Consider the following 20374-nt stretch of genomic DNA (forward strand, 5'->3'; position numbering starts at 1 on the left):
GGGAAACGAAAATGGCTTCTAGAATAGGCTGCCTGCCTCGGCCTCGGCTTCGTTCGTGGTCCCCGTTCCTTGTAGGTTTCTGCCCCGATTTCTCTGGTTTGTAGAAGATTGATTCGTCGGTGATCGACTTCCTGCACCTGGGTTCCCCAGAATGTACTTGTCTTGTTATTAGTTTACGGGTCCTAGACGTACAAAGGTAATGGGAGCACAATCTCTCCGAGTGTTGGGCCCCTGCCTCGGTCTTGATTCCTTATTTCTCTGGTTACTACCTGTTGCAGGGCCAGGGATGATACAATGAAGCTTTACAAGTATGTCTTGCCGACCCATGCACAAGACAATCAGAGCAAGCTCTTGGCTTCTGCAGCACTATTTATCTCGTTGGAACACGAAGTAAGCCAGACAGGGCGTCAAAGAAAAAGTTGGTAAAACGTCATTGTTGTCCTTTCTCGTCAAGTAGGAAACGCTCGTTGGGTACTACGATATCTCTTGTTTTCGGTATTGAAGCAGCCTAGAAAACATACGTAGATTCAGGAAGACGAGGAAACAAAAAATCGCCAACAGAGCCGGCCGGGAACGGACGAGGCCGCCAAAAGTGAAAAACCACCCAAGCTTTTCATGTCATCAAGGAAATGAAAGAAAAAAAAAAAAAGAATAAAGGAATATCGCCGAGGTGTACGCCTCATCCGGTCGTGATAAATGACATATCCCACCATAAACGCCATGTCCTGCGCCAAAACCATCCGATACCCAAAGTGTCGAAAGCAATGAAATATAGTCTAGTCTTATGCCCGAGGCTAGAGCTAGGACTGGAAGAGGAAGGGAAAAAAAGAAAAAGTAGGATCTCCGATGATACCAGAGATAAAACCGAACCCTGTGTTGTTCTCTTCGAACAACCGAGTTGTTATTAAGGGAGTTGATGTGTAAGGGAGAGTTGTGAAATGTGTGTGTTTTGTTTGTCCCATCCGTCGTGCGTCGAGGGAGGAGCGAGTAAAGAAGAGAAGAGAAAGGCGAGACGAAAGAGGAGAACTGATTGATTCATCCCCAGTCTTTCTTCAATAGGCTCACAGGGATTTCCAAATCCCAGAGGTCGGGAGTGGTTCCCACTTGCTTTTTGTTGGATGGATGAGAACCATCACGCAAGTAGGCCGTCATGTCAAGTGTTTTAGAAATGCGCCATGCGCTCCTCAACACCAGCCCAGTAAACAATGGGCCGGGGCTCCAGGATGTTCAGCTCGCTAGCGAAACTCCTCCTCTCCTCCTCGAGGTCGACGATGGAGGGCTGGCGGAAGATGATGCTGTTGATGGTGCTTACGGGCGAGGACACGGTGGAGGCAATGGAGTCACGATTGCTGCTTGGCCGGGATGAGGCCGAGGATGAGCGGCGGAAGGAGGTGCGGAGGGTGGATGGCGAGAAGCGGGAGGCAATAGCGTGGAACCTGGAGGACTGCATCTTGACTAGAAGTGTTGGGCCGGGTCGGAGGGTAACGATGGTGGCAACTTCTAAAGGTGAACACGGGAACAGGAGGTTGACGTCTTGCACAGGACGAGGAATCAACTTCGGAGGGAGATATATGTGTAATATATATACACATATAACATACACTGTCCGTTGATAGGGAGCAGTCGCAGTCGCTTGGCCGAGGCGTGACTGTCTACCGGGAAACGAAGCGTGGCTGTCTTAGACGATGTCGCTGGACTTATACCCTTTTGCTCTGTGGTGTCTCAAGAAGGGTTGGGCGGGACTCGGTGATGTTGTATCAAATTTGAGAAAAAGAGAGACCAAAAAAATAAAAGATGGGACGGCGATTTTAGAAAAAAGCAGGGCCAGTCGAATAAGACAAGAATCGAAAAGAAAGCGAGGGTTTGCCGAACCAGGGCAGAGCAACCTCAGATAGCAAAGAAGGGAATGAAAGATCGACGTGAGACAGCGACGAGACGACAAGCGCGAGAGGCAGGAAGGAAGGGAAAAAGGTCCTCGAAGCCGGGAAAGGAAGAAAAGAAGCTACTAATAAATAAGATGTCGAGATATTGCTCGCCCGCTCAACACCGGGGGGATATTGTAATGGAGATGGATGCGGTTTGCGTCGTTGCAGGTAACAACGGTACAATACCACCCCCACTTCCATTCACAGCCTCTGCGCTGTCTCATGCTTGTGCCAATGCTCATGCCTTCTCCCCTGTTTTGGGCCAAGCTCAGGGTGGTTGTCCCTGGCAGATGATCGGCCAAGAGTCCGTGATTCCCAAAGGGACGCGGGCAACTTCGTATGAGGACGGCAACTTGATGCTAGTCCCACCTGCAAGAAGAGGGGCTCGGAAGGGGTAAAGGCTCATCCTGGTGCCCCTGATGCCCCTGACGTCCCTGCTTTATGTATGTATGTACTTCGTACTTCGTGCACTTCTTCTCTAACAAACATCTGTCCAAGTTCTAGACTGCTTTGGTGCGAGTGCACAGCTACCTGCGTATGCGTACTTCGTACCTTGGGAGGGCTTATTTGATAAGGTAGTTTTAGTCATTAAGAAATATCTGCAATTGCACCTTCGACAATGATACAATGACCCCTTGGCAATATTGGCAATTGCAGCTCTCTACGCAGGTACATCAAATCAATCGAACAATGTCTTATAATAATATTCAGGTCCAATTTGCAAATTGGTAACAATTGTTTAATGATATTGCTTGAACACTTCGATCAATGTCATCGCTTTATCGCTTTTCCACGTCAATTGATCTCAATTGTTCGATCAATTGGCGTCTCGCGGTACGGAAGTCGAAGGAGATGCGTGGCAGCACTAGACGTTATGAGATGAAGTGAGCCCAGACAGAGTCCAGCTTGTCTTGCAACTGGGGGCAATTGATCAATTGATGTTGCACGTTGCAGCTTTGAGCTCGCTGCAGGGGCGGAGCGGGGCGGGTTGCCACAGCACCAGCCACTTGTACGAAGTACCTCGGTACCTGTACCAGCTCTGTCTCCCCCTGGCTCGTTGCAAGTTCCAGGTACCTTTGTACAGGTATAGTATTACGAAGTACTTCGTAATTCATCAAGCTTTCAGATCAATTGATGCTTCTCAACGTCCATCGAACAATTTGAGCTTCGGAGCCTCTCAGCATTCTCGGGACACGTAATATCTGCTCATACTTGCAGACTTCGTCAATGACAACAATGAATAGCGCGGTTCTTCGTGCAGCCCCATTGTCCGGTCTGTTCATTGTGCTTACACAGGCAGGCTCTGCGCACCGAGACCAACAATTGAACTCCCTAAGTTCCAGCTTGCGGGAGCTGTATTATGGTATTCCTCCGCTATTGAATCGATGATATCTACTCTGTACTTCATACGTTCGCATACGAGTATACACAGGTACATCAATTGATGCGCTTCGTATGCATCGCCACGGGTCCCAGAAGTATGATCGTCCCGCAGGTTTTATGATTTAACCCCGACTGCAGCTCCTGGACGTGACACCGCACCGCTGTTTCATGATGAAGTGCTGCGGTCCGCATTAGTTGTTTGGTCATGTATGTTATAAAAAAGAAATATAAAAAAGAAAAAAAGGGGAAATCCAAAAAAGGAAAAGAAACCCTCAAGAAGCAACAGCTTCCGTGGAATGCTTTCATCCAATGTCCCGCTGCTAGGATGCCCTCCACATGCTCACCGTCGCCCTCTGCCTCGCTATAGCTCCTCTGAGTTTAGAGACCACGACGAATAAACCATCTCCATCCTATCCGGGACGGCCATCAATTGATGTTGATCCAGGTCCCTGAAAATGTACGGTTAACTCTCTCAACGATCAAGAGGCGGTATCATACTGAGGTACAAAAGTAGTGAGAGTACACCTAGTCGTTAAGACCACCTGCTTCGCTTGCAGGGGGGACTGTGTACCTCAGTATTACTGAAACATTTCCTTCAGGAGACTGTAAATGTGATATTTGTCCTGTGCCTGAGCCCCTGGATTCGGAAAGGGTTGAGACTTGAGAGACTGTCTGGGATTGACGGGTGAAACACGGGGTTGCCTCACGAACTGACCAGACCATAATAATAATATGAAGCAAATAATATTCCTTCGCACCGCTCCATTGATCTCACACACAGACTCCAATAATCGCCGAGCATGAAGGGTCGAGGACGCAGCGTTGCATCTTTTTATCTTTTATCTTTTATCATTTATTATCAGTATTAATGTTTTATTCGTACGAAGTACTTCGTGCGGTTCTAGAAATACGAAGTATTGATGCTAACCCGCAACTGAACCCTGTGCATCCAAAACAATTTCGCTCTTACTATTGAGGCACAAAGTGGTTCGCTTCAATTGATATTCCGAGGCTCATAGATCGCGCAACCCAGAGTCCAGATCTACATAATATCGAGTGGACACTGGACAATTCCACTGACATCAAATGTTACTAGTATTAGCGTTACGCAGAGACGAAGAAGCTGTGATGCTCCCTACAAAGCCGTTGCTAGGCAGGTGCTCACGCGAACGTCCTGGAAGAAAAAGAAAAAGAGTACGTCTGGAATGTTTATACAGTAATACGACCAGATCAAGTTGAAAAGCCAAGCGGCATCGTAACAAAGAATCCTATCTATCGATCCAGTAACGCCCCTTCCATATAAAAACTAAACCATCTTCGTAGCGCCCAAGTTATTACGTGCCATCACCATATCGGTATGACCCTCTATCCGACCGCCGAATGGTGGCGCTGCGGCGGATACTTTCCACCCAGACCGAGTCATCCAGCATATCTTCCACCCTAGAGGAACCGACAGCCCGAGCCGGTCTATTAACGTCCCCGCCGCTGACGGACAGCCTCCCGCTAGGTTCCTCTCCCGTCGGCGTTTGTACCTCGAAATTGAACCCCGAGCCGGAACCCGGCTGGGTCGGCGAGGTGGGTGAAAGTCGCGGCGCGCTGAGAGGATGTTGAGCGGCGCCCTGCTCGTACGACCCTCTATCCCCGGGGCCCATGGCCCAACTCCATCGTTGGGCAGATCCGGATGCCTCGGCCCTGAGGCTTGTCCGCTTATCCTGGCCATCACCGTTGTCTGAACGGTCATCCCCACTAACCACCTCTTCGTCGTCGACGAGGATGTCGGGAATGCCAAGTTGTGGAACCCCCGCCATCCTGCCCGCTCGTTTCCGCTCCATATGCCTCTGGAATTGCCGCGACCAGTACAGAGTCTCGAAAAATCCGAGCACAACCCTCCTTCTAACTTCCTCCTCTACCCTCTGTAGTCTCGCGCGTCGGCGGAGGAATTCCTCGAGCCTTGATGAAAGCTACCGTTAGTATCGTAGACAAAACCATGTAGAAGACAATAATCACAGGCTTCTTCTTGCTTACCTCAGACTCTTGCTATCACTAATGATATTATAGTGAGCAATGATCATCAGCACCGTCGTAAACGAGATTCCTTTGTCGGGATCCGCAGAAACCATCACCTCTTCAAAGAAGAGATTAAAACGCCGCCGCCGCTCCCGCACGCTCGGCACATCAATATGAGCGAGTCTCTCGTTCAGCTTCTGCAAATCTATGCCCGTGTTGTATCCCGTTCCTACGCTTGTTCCAATGGACTGGTGCCTAGCGCTTGTCGTATCACCTCGCACGTCCTCCAAGATCTGCCGTACCGAGTCGTCGGCGTCGTAGATGCGCATCTCGAAGACCCCCGAAAGTTCGCCCAGGAGACGGGGGAAAGCTTCTTTGCTGATAAACCCCGTCCCGGCCGGATCAACACTCCGCCATGCCTCCTTGAAGCGTCGAATCTCGTCTCGATCCACGACAGCCAACCCGCTCGATCGCTGATATACATAACTGAAGCTCTCGTAGATCAGGGAGACGAAGAGATTGACGAAGATGTACATGCTCAAGATGTTCCAGGCAACGAACAGGAACCGCGCCCATGGCTTGCTTCCGCAATCGCTATTGAAGAAGTCGTCGCCTTCCACGCAGAATGGCGGCTCAATGTCTGCGAAATCCTCCATAATCTCGTTCCAACCCTCGCCGCAACTCATGCGGAAGAGCAATATGAGCGCGTTCGGCACCGTGCGGAGATTGAGCCCATTACCACCCTCTTCTCCAAAACGGGTCAAGCTGAATGTTTGGGTCAGGGCAATGGCGAAGATGATGAAGAAGATGAGCCAAGTTGCCAGCAGATTGCTGATTTTTGTCAAACTGGCTGCCGCCGTCTTGAATAGCTGGTCCAACGCGTCGTTCCTTGGGATGACGAGCAGGACTATTCCGACAAGGAAAAACTTGTGCAACTGCACGTACGTTTCCTGCCGAGTCTTGCTGATCAAAAGCGCCAAAGTTGCGCCAAAGGCTCCAGTTACAACCACCAGGGAATATAGATCCCATGAGCTCCTTCGGAACCGCGACCATCCCAAGCCGATGATTCGCACAGCAACGTTGGCCATGTAGAAAAGGATGAAGACAAAAAGGAGCGTGTCTCTTATCTTCGTCCACCGCTCGGGCTCGTTGCTGTACTCGCTGACCAGTAGGAAAAGGTGACATACGAGAACGAACGTGATCGAGGTATACCACACACCTCGCTTCTCTATGGCCCTCTTGTGACACCACTTCTTCCACGCCTTCTCTGAATCATCATAGGAACTTTTCGATGGGGAAATTTGCCTTAAAAGCTTCCGTAGCTCCAGCCAGGACCTTTGCTCTGCCGTCAAGAACGCAACGCCAGTTTGCTCTGTATAGTTACGCATGAAGACGGAGATGAACAGCGTCAGGACGAAGACGGTGGCAAGGAGGTTGAAGATAACAAAGAAGACAGCGTTTCCTTGCGCAACCAGAGGGCGAGGTTGGAGCCCGAGGCCCGTTATAGACTGAGTTGAGAAGGAAACGTCGACCCAGCCCTCCTGGCTGACAATCTGGAAAAGGCTAAAGAGCGCCGAGCCAAAGTCATCAAAATTGAGATGTGGATTCGACGCAACCCTGGGCGCCAACACCGGCCAGTCTTCGCTGTAAGGCGCGCTGCTAAATTCCCCAAAGCAATCCCTCAAGGTAACGATGTCGTCGGATTCATCGTTACATGAGACCAAAAGCCCGCTGAAAAGATTTAAGCCATAGATGGCAAATGGAATCAGGAGAGATATCGAAACGAACGCCGGCTGTGCAGACGTGCCAATTAGCTTTCGAACCGGAATGAAGAATACAAGAGTTGGAGATTGGGGAACGGGGAGCCTCGTCTTACCGCTATTATCTTCCACAAACCCCAGATGATGACGTTGTGGAACGTATCCCTTGCACTATCACTGAGGTTGAGGAGTCGCAACGCCCTGAGCGCTTTGAAGGCGCCAACCGCGCGAGAAACAGCCCCGTCATTCGCGAGAAGGGTGGCAACATAGATCCAAAGGGTAATAAGTACCACGCCATCAATGACACCCCACGAGCTGCGGAAATAGGCATTCGGTGTCCAGAAAAACCCATCCGCAATCACTTTTATAACTGCTTCCGCGGTGAAGACCCCGGCGAAAGCCAAGTCTGTCCAGACATACCAATTCTGAAGGCCAAATTGGTGTTCTTCGCGATACTGCTTTTGGTAAAGTGGAGTCGTGACACAGGCTAGAATAACCATGGCCACAATGACGGCATAGATAAAGGCGGAAAATGTGTACCACGCAATTTTGTTTGGCTCAACGCCGTCGAAACGCTCGCTCCCTCGACCGGGCCCTACCAGCCTCTGGCAAAGGCGTCGAATCGGGTTCTTGGGGCTGAATATAAAGAGAGAAACGTTGTAATTCGGATGGCGGGCGAGATACTCGCGCTGCGCTCTGCGGCGAGCACTGGTTGCGGAGACAGCTTGTCGAGCCATCTGCCTGGGATCCAGGTTGTCGTTTGGACCTTCGAAGCGTATGTTGGAGTAAAACGGGTTCGGCTCCCGGCTAGAGAACATGGCCACAACTTTGCCCCACAGAGTCGAGAGGACGCCAGGCTTGACGTCCCCTGCCATGGTCGTAAACTGCCGTTGAGGATGTTGTAACGACGGCCCGGGGCTTTCCTGGAGAGGGTCCATCGGGTCATCTAGAAACTCGCGGACCACAGCGTCCTTCAGGAGCATTTCCATCATGGCCGGGCCATAATCGAGTGGATCTCTCACTTTCTTCTTGTTCCTTCCGAAGCTAAAGATTGTAGACAAGGCTAGGTTCCCGGATGATTTGCCCAGCTCTTTTCGTTGCAGGAAGGCTTTTACTTGTTCCAGCCGCTTCTCATCTTCCGACACATCAAAATTCTCTTGAATGACAGCAATGAACATATTCACGAGAATAAAGAAGGACAATATGAACCATCCAATGAGAAAGACGGCGCCAATCCAGGCAGTGTCGAATCCATTCCCAGCTGCCGTAACAGCGTACAGTATAGCAGTCCAGTTCTCACTTGATAGAATCTGGTACATGCCAAGGAATGAATTGAATATTGTGGAGAAGGTGATTCGGTACAGTTCTCCTCCCTCATCGGAAATGGGGATTTCTCCTCTAAATAGCTGTACTGCGAAAAGTGCCATGATAAAGGTGATCAGGAAGACGAAGAGCATAAGATTTCCAATACCCATTGCATTGCCCAGGACAAGCAGGATGAGTTTTCGCGTAATTGGAACAGCCATGACGACTCGGTAAGCTCTGAGGATCTGGAAAACGGTAAGCCAGGCATACGGCCTCCCCGAATGTCGAATGGGAGGGATAAGGATGATAGACGTCGTAACGGCAAGGAATAGATCAAAGAGATTCCTCCAGCTCCGATGGAAATGACGCCAGTTGGCGAGGAAGCGAATGGCGATTTCAATATCAAGCAGGATAGTTGCGATCAGCTCCGTGTTGTCGATAAACGATTTCCTGGTCTCGCTCATCGTGGCGCTTCGACAAGATTGTGCGATGAGTGCGAAAGAGATGACGAAAACCCATACCAGCCCCGTCTTGTCATACATCTTCTGCAGTACTGATGGCCTTTTTAGGACATCCTCGGAATGGGAGAGAGCAGGTGAATCTTCTTCCTCGGCCGTAAACGCGCTTGCCTTGCTTTCCTCGCGGATAACTTGGAAGGAGGAAGTAATGACAGCAATCAGGAGGTTGGTAAGCCAAAGCATCATGATCATGATGCCTGCACCAAAGAAGAGGGCAGCGGGAGGGTAGTCTGAATCAATAGTATAGTACATGAGGTCTGAAAAGGTGTTGGCACTCATAATGACGAAAACAAGCTCCAGGGAATGGAAAATGTTATCGAAATTGACAGTTCCATTGTAGGGATTTCCCTGCTGAAGGCAGATAGAGCCACGAGGACATATGAATCCCTTACCAGATTTGGTGACTGGGTGAAGATTGGTTAACTCATCTGGTGAATCCGATATCACCCAAGGGGAAGGTTGGCCAGTTGTATCATTTAGGTGCCCACCACAGAAGCCAAACTCGTTCGTAAATGATGCGGACTTGTTCGTTGGGTCAAGAGGATCAAGCCAGACACACTGCCTGCTGAGACTGGCTTTAAAGCTTTGGACACCTATGATCGCAAAGAGCAACCAAAAAAAGCTAATGAGAAAGGCCACCCTCACTAGGAGTGGAGTTGCCTTTTTTAAGCTTCGTAAGATGATCTATGTTTGTTCATGGTTAGTTACGTTGTTCAGGAGGAAAGGTTGCTAAGAATAGCTTACAGCGGTTCCGTTTGTCAAGGCTAGCAGCCTAATGATACGTAGGCAGCTGAGCATCTTGAAAACGTATAGATGGTGCTGCTTTTCAAGTCCAAATATCCCCAAGATGAACGATATCCAGAACGCAACGACGGCGACGAAGTCTAAGCGATTGAAGCCATGGCGCAAAAAGGCACGGCGGGCTAGCTGGAATCTTCGCTGGTCCTCTATGGTCTTGGTTTGTCTCTGCGCAAAGGTGAAAGACCGTGGAAGGGCCGTTGGCTCAAGTCGGGTGTGGCGGGCGCCCCTGACGGACTTCTGCCGTTGAGGTTGGAAAATAAGGCGATATTGATCGGCGATTGCCGCTCTGACACCCCGTTTTCGGTCAATGGTACTGTACTCGGCCGCATTCAAAATAAACCCGGACACGATAATTCGGGCCACGATCTCCAGGGTGAAAATAATGAAAAGCCCTAACATTGCCCAGTCAATCCTAGTCTCTCCCCACTTGCCCGGACGACCATTTCCTGGCTCGAAGACGTTTGGCGCCGCTTCAACGGCGAGGAGAATTGTCTGCAGAACGATGAGGACAAGGATGACCGGCTCCGCCCAGGCATGTATGAGGAGTTCACAGAGGCCTTTCCTAATCGCATTCTCCGGTGAAAAGATACCCAGGCTCTTCCCTTTAAGTGGATTCATCATGTCCACCGGGAGTGACTCGGGATACCGAACTTCCGCAAAGGCGAAGTCAGTGGAGGCCTTCTTCTCGAGGTTGGGTGCGGGAAAGACCTGGGAGGGATAAGACGTGTCCAAGTCTGGGCCGATAGACAGATGTTGTGTGCGTCTTTGTTCCACGCCGGTCTGGGAGCTTGGGCGGCGATGGCTGGGCCTTCTATCAACTATTTCAGCCTCACCACTAATATTAACTACTCTCTGCGACATTGCCCTAACGATCGAACCGGCTCTAGACAACGCCCCCGAGGTTGATGGGGTTCGGGAATGGCGGAAATCGCCAGGCGCAAGAGTATTTCCATAACCTTGTTGTTGATTAGCAGCGGGATCTAGCTCGACATCGAACCCGATCCTTGTTTGGCGACTCCTCGACGGCCCATTATCAATATCGGAGACTGTCTGAAAGCTGTAACGTGGTGTAGAATCCTGGCCAGCACGTGGATTCAGAGCCCCAGCAATCGGTTGCGCTCCCGACGTGAGTGGGACCATGTCGGACTCATTATCGACGGCGTTCGGATCATCGTAATAATTCCCTTGCGCGTCAAATGCATCCGTTGAAACGGTTCTGTATGGAGCGAGCGGAGTGGATGGTGTGTCGATGCTTGGCGGCAGCGCGAACTGTAAGGCGGAAGGGTCAATAGGAGATTCGGGCTGGACGCCTTCATCCCCATCGTAAAAGTCGGCTTCACGGCGGCGACTAGAATACGACTGATTCCAGTAAGCGGAGGGAGAGGGAGGTAAATCTAGGAAAGACGCATCGCCAGAGTGGCCCGGCGGGTGAGCGGCCGCCTGCGGCCGGCTTCCGGTGGCTGGAGTCTCGAGACTTTGTAGTCGAAAGGATTGTGTTTGGGGGGTTGATTCCGGTATCTCTCCATTATCACCCCCATTTCGAGTCGGTAACGATTGGGACATCTCGCGTGGTCCAGGTGTTGGGGGAGGAGGCCTAACTCGAAACAACGACCATTGTCCGAATACTCAACTCAGCACTGGGGGAAACGGCTAGGCTTCGACCCCAGCATACTTCGGGCTAAGAGAGGAGGCTTTCGAGATTGCGGCAGAGATTTGGGGTCGATGGCATGGTAATTGTCACAATGAATACGTTGGAGAAAGATCGACACTCTCCTGGAAGCAGTGTCTTAGAATGGTCCTCCACCGTACAAGGTAAAGGGAAGATACGTTGCGTTTGTACTGTGGAACGCGAAGGCTAGGAGCAACTTTGGGGTCTTCCTCAGGGGTACGTCCAGACTAGGACCTTTGGATTTGAAACTAATACTTGAGGTAGTACGAAGTACCGAGTCTCAGCTTGGCCTGGCCTTAGCGTCTTTGATGTCCTAAGAATAGAAATCCCGAATGTGGCTGAGCTTCGTGACTTGGTGACTTATTAGGTAAGCATCTCATCGACAAGACAGTGACAATTGCAAAGGTAATTGGGGCTTCAGTTAATATTTGGAGATATTAAAATAACTTCGAGCTCAATGCCACGACGAAATCGAGACTGAAAAATCAATAAAATAAGTAGCGAGCGTGAGTATGAGTTTGAGTCCGTGGCTCACATATGCTTGGACTAGTTTCGCCGCACTAAGCTTAATTCGCCAGCCAACCTTTCACAACCCCCCGCAAGTGTTCACCTCCAACAGAATGTGGACTTCCACTTTCATCCTGCAAGTCCATCGCAAGTAAGTGGCGGGCGACCGCCTCCGCCGACTCCAGTTTCCTTTTCTCGGCGACTCCCAGCTTTGAGCATAACACCTGAAGATCAGCGTTCCGGCTAAGCAGATCAGCAATAACCTCTGCTCTCCCCAGAATGGATCGATCTATGCCATTCACCGCCGCGCATGAGGTGCCGAAGCTTGAGATGCCTTGACCCTGCTTGAGTGCGTAGAGGTACACTACCGACGGCTCACCAAAACTGCCGACCTCCAAGTTGACCCTCACCTCCATCCGGGCGAGGCTGATGTTACGACCAGGTGTCAAGTGGTTGCCGTCGACAAGTTCATGATAGTGCGTCGCTGCGAGAACGCGGGGCGCTTCCTCGCCTCTTGCAAGGAAACTGTTGATAATCGCCCCCATCAGACCAGCTCCATCTTCAGGTAGTGTTCCTTTACCAAACTCGTCAATCAGGACCAGGCTCCGCCGCGTTGCTGCCTGTACAGAGAGTGCAACCTGTCGGAGATCGATAGAGAAGGCGCTCTCTCCCCGACATGCACTCTCTCTTGTGGTGATACGCGTCAAGATCTTGTCCGTGATCCCGATGACGGCGCGCTTCGCTGGAACACAGCTACCAATGTGAGCTAGGTAAACGGTGAGAGCGACTTGTTTGAGGTAAATGCTCTTGCCCGAATCGTTCGGCCCTGTAATCAGCATGATGGTATTCTGGCTATCCGGCTCACCCGGAGAGTCCCTGCCGTCCCAAAGCTCCCTCCGGTTGTCACCGCTTCCACCCAAAAAGCAATCATTCGCGATATATTGGGACGTGACAAGCTCCAGGAGTGGGTGACGTCCGCCTTCAATGTGTATGATATTTGAGTCGGGCGTTACCACCGGCGAAGTCCATCCGTACTTTCCCGCGCCGGCAGCTAGTGCCATCATGCTATCGAGGTCACCGCAGGCCTCAGACGCCTGTTCAAGCGCGACCCGATACTGTAAGACCCGACTCGATAAGCCATGGAGTATATCTATCTCTCTGTCTTTATCAGCCTGTTAGTCTTATATTCACAGTCTTTGTGACAGGAAGCCTACACAATCATCACCTGGCCCTTCCACTTAGGAAAGGTAGAAATAGCATACCCACAATCATGCCGTAGACATCGCCGAATCGCTCATCAAGTTGTTTCATATACCTGTTCTTATAGTAAACACGGTCGTTGTCTCTGAACCGCTCCTCCCAGTTTTTGTCTTGAAGTCCATCATTTTGGAGTATGTCAGTCCTGGAAACCCCGCTCATCTCGACAACCGTCAGGAAGCCGAGCTGAGGGAAAAACACGCAATTCTGGAAGCGACCGTGAGCCCATTTTGGCAGTTCTTGGTTCAGCGCAGTCGCCACTTCTGTAAGGAGGGACTCTATTCCATCATAGGTATGTTTCAACCCATCTAACTTACGGTCGATCCCCGAAGCAATCGTGGGACTTCCACGGGCAGCAGACTGCTCGAAATCAATTGTACGGCTAACCAACGCTCCAACCGCGGCAAGTTCGTCGGCCCGTATGCTGCTGGAGATCTGGCAGGAGAGAGGGGGGGTTGATTAGCGGTCGCCCATCAACGGTACAGGGTCAAGTAAGATGATACCCGTCTAATTATACCAACTCTCGGCCGACAATGGATACGCCCCAGACCTTCCCGCAGCATGACTGCATGAAGAGTGAATCTATGCAGCACTTTCCATATCCCGCTATCTGTTGGTCCAGAGGAAATTATATCTTGTGCTCCTTGCTCCATCCGCCGCAAAAGCCTCTTGATGTCTTGCAGCCCTCGGAGCGACCGCCGAAGAAACGCAACTGTTTCTTCATTCTCTGGTCGCAAAAACGTCGATATGGCCTCCTGCCGCTCTGAGATGACTCCCAAGTCTGTAGTAGGCCGCAGGAATACCTGACGTAGCTTGGCCTTTCCCTGACGAGTACATGCTAATTGTCGAAAAAGCCCGAAGACGGAGAGATTTTCCTTGGTGCCAGCTGAAGTATGATGCTGACTATTCGTCTGTCCATTGGGGTGGAACTCTGTGTGGATGATTTGAAGGGAAGCGAAGGCATCGGCGTTGATAAACATCCGGTTGACCAAGGTGAACATTTGCAGTGATGATACACTCGGGGCACTTGGTGGCCGACTCGACTCAGTCGGTCGTTGAATTGAGGCGAGAACAGCGCCAGAACAACCGACCTGGTAGATGAAGAAGCCGTATTCTTATTAGCCATGGGTGTTTTTGGAAATGGCCGTGAAAGCAATGGGTGAGAAGACTAAACTCACAGAGAGCCGGCATTCGAGATCAACCATTGATCCGAGGGCCGTTACCTTTATATTCTTGGTTGTCGAATTCGACTCGTAGGCGTTGCAATCAGGTTCCGACGTAGAAGTCTCTTGGCCATATCGCCGATTTGCGGAACCAAGTCTCGCCAAACGCTCCAGAGCCGCTTCATACGAAAACTCGGCCGAACTCAAAACCTGAAGAGTAAACCCACCATCTAATGTCCGTCAGAGTCCGTCAGATTGTCCGATTAGGATGTGGGAACCATATCATAAGATGCGAGGCAACATAGCAAACCTTCTGAGCTGGAAAACTCCTTCAGTTGCCCAAGTAGATCTTCGGAGGAACGCATTGGTACCAACACAACCGTCGGCCGGGTGTGGGTGAGGAGGAGTTCGATGCAAGTCCAATCAACCACATTCGTCTCCTCTAAGAGCGCCAGGGTAGAATCTGCAAAAGAGAAATATGCACACCCTAGCTTTCCATCCATCTTCACTTCTAGAGCTAGAAGAATGTAGTCCTGGGCATTGTCGGGAATCGGCGGGTGGGCATCAGAAGCATCTGACAGCTCTAACGTAGAAGAGGATCTCATTGTCTCACAGAAATAAAATTTTATTATTGTGAAGACGGCGGTGTTAGGTGTAAGTGCTTCGGGCGTGAGATCTTGAGGGCCAAGAAGAAACAACAGGCTCTTGCGTCATCCGTTCATGGAGACGTACAATTCAAGGGAACCACGCGATAGTAGGCAGACATTGATTCTACGGATTTGACGAGATCAGTACAAGTCAAGGGTGTATCAGTTGAAGCATACAATGTACACCTTGTACCTCTATTTGTGGCAGCAGAGACCAGGCAGACAGACATCAGGTTGGTACGTAATGTCAAGGGAGCATCGGGGGCAGGTGCGACTATAGCTATGGCAGCTACGACTGGGCATCTATCGATGCTGTTAAAGTATGCAATGACTCCGATTGTATGTCAACTGTACCTTTGACACATCAAGTACACCAAGCACAACTCGTAAAAAGATATATTACATTACATGGAAGGAGCAGCCCATTCCAAAAGGTGTGTCACCCACAGTCACTTAGGGTAGGCGGTTCCTGCCAAACTGCCGACCGGGTCGTTATTCCATACCAGTAAGAACAAAATCCTCCCAAAAGGCGTGGCATATGTCCCGGGGGAGGCGCAAGCGCACAATCCCCTGCGAGAAGCGTTTCTAAACTGGAGGGATGGGATGGCCTAAGCGGAATAACCAACCTCAAGCACCTCATATTTTAGCAATGCCCTCATCAACTGAGGACGGGCTCTCCACCCTTAACCCACTGGGAGAAATCTGCTCGTTGCCGCCTAATGTCCACGAATCCCGGGCGCGTCTCGAGCATTCGAAAAGGGTTTCCAACAAGACCTGTTTTGCCCCCGTCATCGCTCCCTCCTGTGAGTCCTTTCACCCCCTCTCTCTCCAGACGGCCGGCCCAGACGCGCCATCGTATCGGTCGTAGGGAAGGGGCGGAAAGGGCGAGGCCGAAACATATAACAAGCGTCGCAGTTATCGCTTCAAGAAGGATGTCGACGGGTAGAGGGATGCCTTGGGTAGGAGTCGTAATCTGGGGGGATGCCGAAGTAGCAGTGGAAATTGTGCGAGAGGCTTGAGAAGAATGTTCTTGGGCCGAATAACAGCTTTTCCATAAAGTCAGCGACCAGGTTGAAATCGAGTTTGAACGGGAAGTAACTAACGAATGCGCCAACACTATCAGGCCCAGGGTCACGATGACGCGAGGTACCCAAGCCATTGTGAGGTTATCTTGTTGGCGTATGAAACGAAGAAGGTCCGCGCTGGGGAATTATGAAGAAGCGAGTGCAGACACGAAGCACAAGGCCCTCGAGCTTGCCGTTGTCCACAGACGAAGTCAGGCCAATTGATGCAAATGGTCATGCTAAACTGCAAATGCAATGTTGACACTCTGCCTCATATCCGTACTTGTGACGTGTTGCTTGAATAAAAGAATATTGAATTATCCGATCAATGCACCATCAAACATGCAGCTCCTGGAACTGTTCTGCATAATATCAATTTAAGTCAAGCTAATTCCATCTCAACTCCGATCACAGCAGAGCCTCACTGCACTAAACCAAAGTATCGTGTCACTGGGGCTCAATATTCCCATCCAACAGTTTCAGATCGAGAGTCACACAGCCACGCCATACATCTTCTAAAATAATTCCTCTTGCCTATCTTGTATTCATCAATGCATCTACTCGGATATGGGTTTCGTTCTGGTATGCCCTACATTGTAAGCTCACCGAGCAAGTCACTGCCGCCCCAACGTCTTCAGCCCTGCCAAGCTTCAGACTGAGATCGTGGTGGCACCTCCTCAACTTGCCAGCTTCCTTCTTCGCCTTTCAAATATTGTAGCTGGGGATCCTGTTCCAAGAAGGCATCCAGTGGCTCCATTGATTCGTGCATTCCTAGTGGACCTATGCCTGTCATACCTGACGGCAACCACCTCGGATCAACATCAAACCCGAAATTGTCCAAAGTGCCATCATAGGCTTTGCCGCTTGGCCTTGCGACCAAAGATGGGTCCATCGTATGTTCGGAGCCCATGCCCATCGTGGCGTACGGATCGATTATGGGTGGATATGCTGTATCGCCCATGATGTGATGAGACTGACCAAATGAGGCTGGCGATGGCGTCTTTCTGATGACTACATCCTCGACGAGCCCGCTTTGGCCTGGTGTCGAGTAAACGCTCTGCTGATAATAGTGATCACCGGGGAATCCTGTACTATCGTATGGGGTAGGAATGAGTTTCCCGGTGTTGGAATAAGGGTAGAGGGAATGGTTGGAGGGTACTCCTAAACTACCATACCCGTCATATGTTTCGAAAATGGATATCGGCGTGCTCACGGGAGCGCCCATTTGCGTCTGTCTCGCCGCCTTTTCCGCATCCAAACCTCGCAGGGGCCTCTCAGATGCCCACTCGGCTTCCCCAAGATGGGATCCCTCATCTGAACCCGTGTCGACCTTCCTAACCTTCTTTGCGGGTTTGGATGGGGTGAATTTATAGTTTGGGTGTGCCTTGATGTGGTTTTCTTTCTCGATCTTGGCCCATTCGTTGAATTGCTCCCTGATGTGTTCAGGCTCTAGCGGCCAGGCGTCGCCGCAGACCTGGGAAACTATCTGATGGTTGTTCTGGGTGCATATGCTCTTTGCCAGATTTTGATATGCTTTCCGGTACAGCATGAAGGCGTTCATGGGCCTTTTGATCCTCCCTGGCGGTTTACATTCGGCGACCTCTCGCAGTCTTTCTTCTTTGGCTCGATGAACGTATTTCGCGATGTCGGGCATCTCGAAGGGTGGAAATTCGTGTAACAACTCGCTGAGTGGCTTTTCCACTTGTTGTGCTCTCTTTGCAGCACCTGGCCTCTCTCTCTTCCGCTTCGATGTGTTCTTCTCTATTCGTCCAGTTTTGACAGCCATAGTCTTCGGACCCCGTTCACTTCCCGACCTCGCCGTGCTTGTCATCCCAGGGTTATGTATTTGCGGGGGTATTTGCGGGGGTATCTGCGGTGAGATATCTGTGGTGTTGTACGGCCTGGGGTGCTAGAGCATGTTAACATTTCAGTCGTATAAGTGTGCGTAGAAGGAGATGTCACGAACGAAAGAGCTGCTATCCGTAAGGAAGGATCCGTGGCCGCCATGGCCGCCATATGATACATCGTATGGCGAAGGAGACATACTGTCCTAACATTTTTTTGGTTTCCAGAATTAGTCCATTGCTAATGATAGCATCGAAGAAGACGGCACTTACTAGCGGCAGCTCTTGATGTTGGGAGTGCAGGTTCTGTATCGCCGAGAGATTGTGTGTAATGGGGGGCGATACATATCGAGAAGCGTGTTGAGAGATGGAGAAGAGGTCCTCCTCGGCTAGAACACCGCTCCCGGTGAATGGTGTGCTGCCATCATGTTCCGAGAGGTGTTGGAGGTGATTTTCGTCTCCCGGGATAGCGGCTAGTCGAGAGTCTTGATGGTCGTCCATCTTCAACACTGAGTCGTCCGGCGCCGTCTCGTTCACCTGTATCTTCTAAGGAGGGTCGGATAATTCGTAAGAAGTCAGCGGCAGAGGAGGATGAATCATTCAAGTATCAACTGGGGGTTGGCTATTCGTAGTCCGGGCCCCCCTTTTGGCTGTTGATCCTTCTTCCACTTACCTGCTGTTGGCGAGGTTGTTCTGGTTGGAAGGTGGTAGTTGCTGCTTAGATGTGGCCTCTAGATGAAGAGACTGCTTGTTGCCAAGTGTGGTAATTCCGATATGGTGGTTTCCGATGGCTTGCTTGAGCGGCAGCTTGACTATGGATGCGACCAGGCTTCTGTCAGGCTTGGCATCAAGTTGCTGTCATGTATGCATTTTTTCAACTGGTCTGTATGAAGACCCTGGGCTCTAGGACAGGGAGATTTTTGGTGTGGATGCTCTAAGACCTATCCTCTTTGACAGCTGAATAACATACATACTTGCAGTTGGAGGTAGGGGAATCTTCTCCCCGGACTCCTTAGCTGGAAGAGACAAGGATACTGGAGGCAAAGTAGTCTTTGTCTGGGGATATGTGCTGGTCTTGCAACCCAGTGGATAGTTGTGAGCACTTGTGTTGTCATTCAAGCCCATTCATACTTTGGGAGGTTTCCCAATCCAGAGATCCAGACAAGCCTCAACTTATTGCTTCCGGGTGGGTGCAATCCATTAGCTCCCGCATCCAGCCAGATGACATGGAGCGTTGGGAAGTTGGAAGTTGAATCGGATTTGGGAATCTAGGAATGCTATCTGAAATGTACAGGTCCTTATCCTATCAGTCCCAATCTTCAAACCTAATTCTGATGTTCTCTGCTTGCCACTCCTAGGCTACAGGATGGCATTGCCTGGCACAAAGACATGCGCTTTGGATGGGACGAAGAGGAGACCTGCTGTGAACGTGTAGATTGGATTTCCCAGAGGTCTTATGCAGCGGGTCCATATATTCCCCACTAGTTCAGGCATGATGTCGGCTACAGGCATTTGGAAATCTGCCTGATGGGGAAGCTAACTTGAATGTCCATAATTCTAATGCAGTCGCCCTTGGAATGACCGTCTTGCTTGGCATGATTGTCCCTGAAGTGTTGGTTGAAGCCAGCTTCATTGGCCAACATGCCAGGGACCAGCCCTGTGGAATTCCCCTGAGACGATCAGCCGGGTCCAAGCTATCAATCCTGCCGGATCTTCGATCGATCGATCGGATGAGAGGCAGCTAGGTCAATAGTCGAAATAAAATAAAATAGGAGGGAAAAGCAGGACAGAAAAGAGACCAAAAAGATCACCCTTCCCTCGGTCTCCTTCTAGAACTGCCTGCTTCGGCATCTGATGTCTTCCTCTTTAGCAGGATGGCGAGATTCAGCGACGGTCTAAAGTCTTGCTTGAACCTTGCTTGAACCGTCCATGGCCGATGCCAACCTCAATGCCCCACAACATCAACCGCGTTGTTTGCGGAAGAGGATCATCTCATCTGAGGCGTCTATTCGTGTAGCGCATCCGTGTGGAGTTCATCCCTGTACTTAGAGAGGGACACGAAGGATACGATGGTATGCAACCCACACCAAGTTGCCTGGGAGAGCCTTCATGAAACCTCAACCCACCCCCAATAGATGACCCATGGCAGGCGGCGATGTTCACATCCTTGCAGATCTCCCTGTGTCTACTTCGCGTTTCAATTTTCGTAACCAAAGTGGCATGCGGGCAGCCGCATCAGACCAGCTGAATGACTGTGAGCTTGGGCCAACAGTTCATGCACTGAGGCGGGAAGAGGAGAAGACTTGAACAGCTTGCCCACAATCACTGACGCATCACCTTGTGACTTTGCTCGGAAAATGGGTCTGCGGAACGGAATGGACTGGGAAGCCGCTGCTAAAGATTAATATCGGTTCACTTCGGTACGATGGAGCCCGTCAAGAGCAAACTGGCGATGAAGACGTTGAATGAAGGCGTGCGACTAGATAATAGGTGCCACACTTACCTTGATCTGAAGAACTATTCC

The 20374-nt window shown here is 50.6% G+C and overlaps 2 protein-coding genes and 1 pseudogene across 2 annotated transcripts; all 3 read right to left on the reverse strand.

Annotated features, from left to right (window-relative positions):
- Window positions 1-1162: 1162 nt before the first annotated feature.
- On the reverse strand, window positions 1163-1450 carry SAPIO_CDS6809 (annotated as a pseudogene; the record flags this gene model as incomplete).
- Window positions 1451-4642: 3192 nt separating this feature from the next.
- On the reverse strand, window positions 4643-14660 carry SAPIO_CDS6810 (uncharacterized protein; the record flags this gene model as incomplete). Its single annotated transcript, XM_016788815.1, has 9 exons — window positions 4643-5258; window positions 5334-7108; window positions 7192-9249; window positions 9643-11159; window positions 11979-12969; window positions 13142-13395; window positions 13450-13567; window positions 14311-14525; window positions 14606-14660. The coding sequence occupies 9 exons, from the start codon at window positions 14658-14660 to the stop codon at window positions 4643-4645; spliced, it is 7599 nt and encodes a 2532-aa protein (XP_016641614.1).
- Window positions 14661-16640: 1980 nt separating this feature from the next.
- SAPIO_CDS6811 (uncharacterized protein) lies at window positions 16641-18351 on the reverse strand (the record flags this gene model as incomplete). Its single annotated transcript, XM_016788816.1, has 3 exons — window positions 16641-17915; window positions 17973-18056; window positions 18124-18351. 3 exons carry the CDS (start codon window positions 18349-18351, stop codon window positions 16641-16643), a joined length of 1587 nt encoding a protein of 528 aa, XP_016641615.1.
- Between the last annotated feature and the right edge of the window lie 2023 nt (window positions 18352-20374).

Source organism: Scedosporium apiospermum (assembly GCF_000732125.1).
Source record: "Scedosporium apiospermum strain IHEM 14462 chromosome Unknown SEQ_SAPIO_0107, whole genome shotgun sequence".
NCBI classification, from domain to species: Eukaryota; Fungi; Ascomycota; class Sordariomycetes; order Microascales; family Microascaceae; genus Scedosporium; species Scedosporium apiospermum.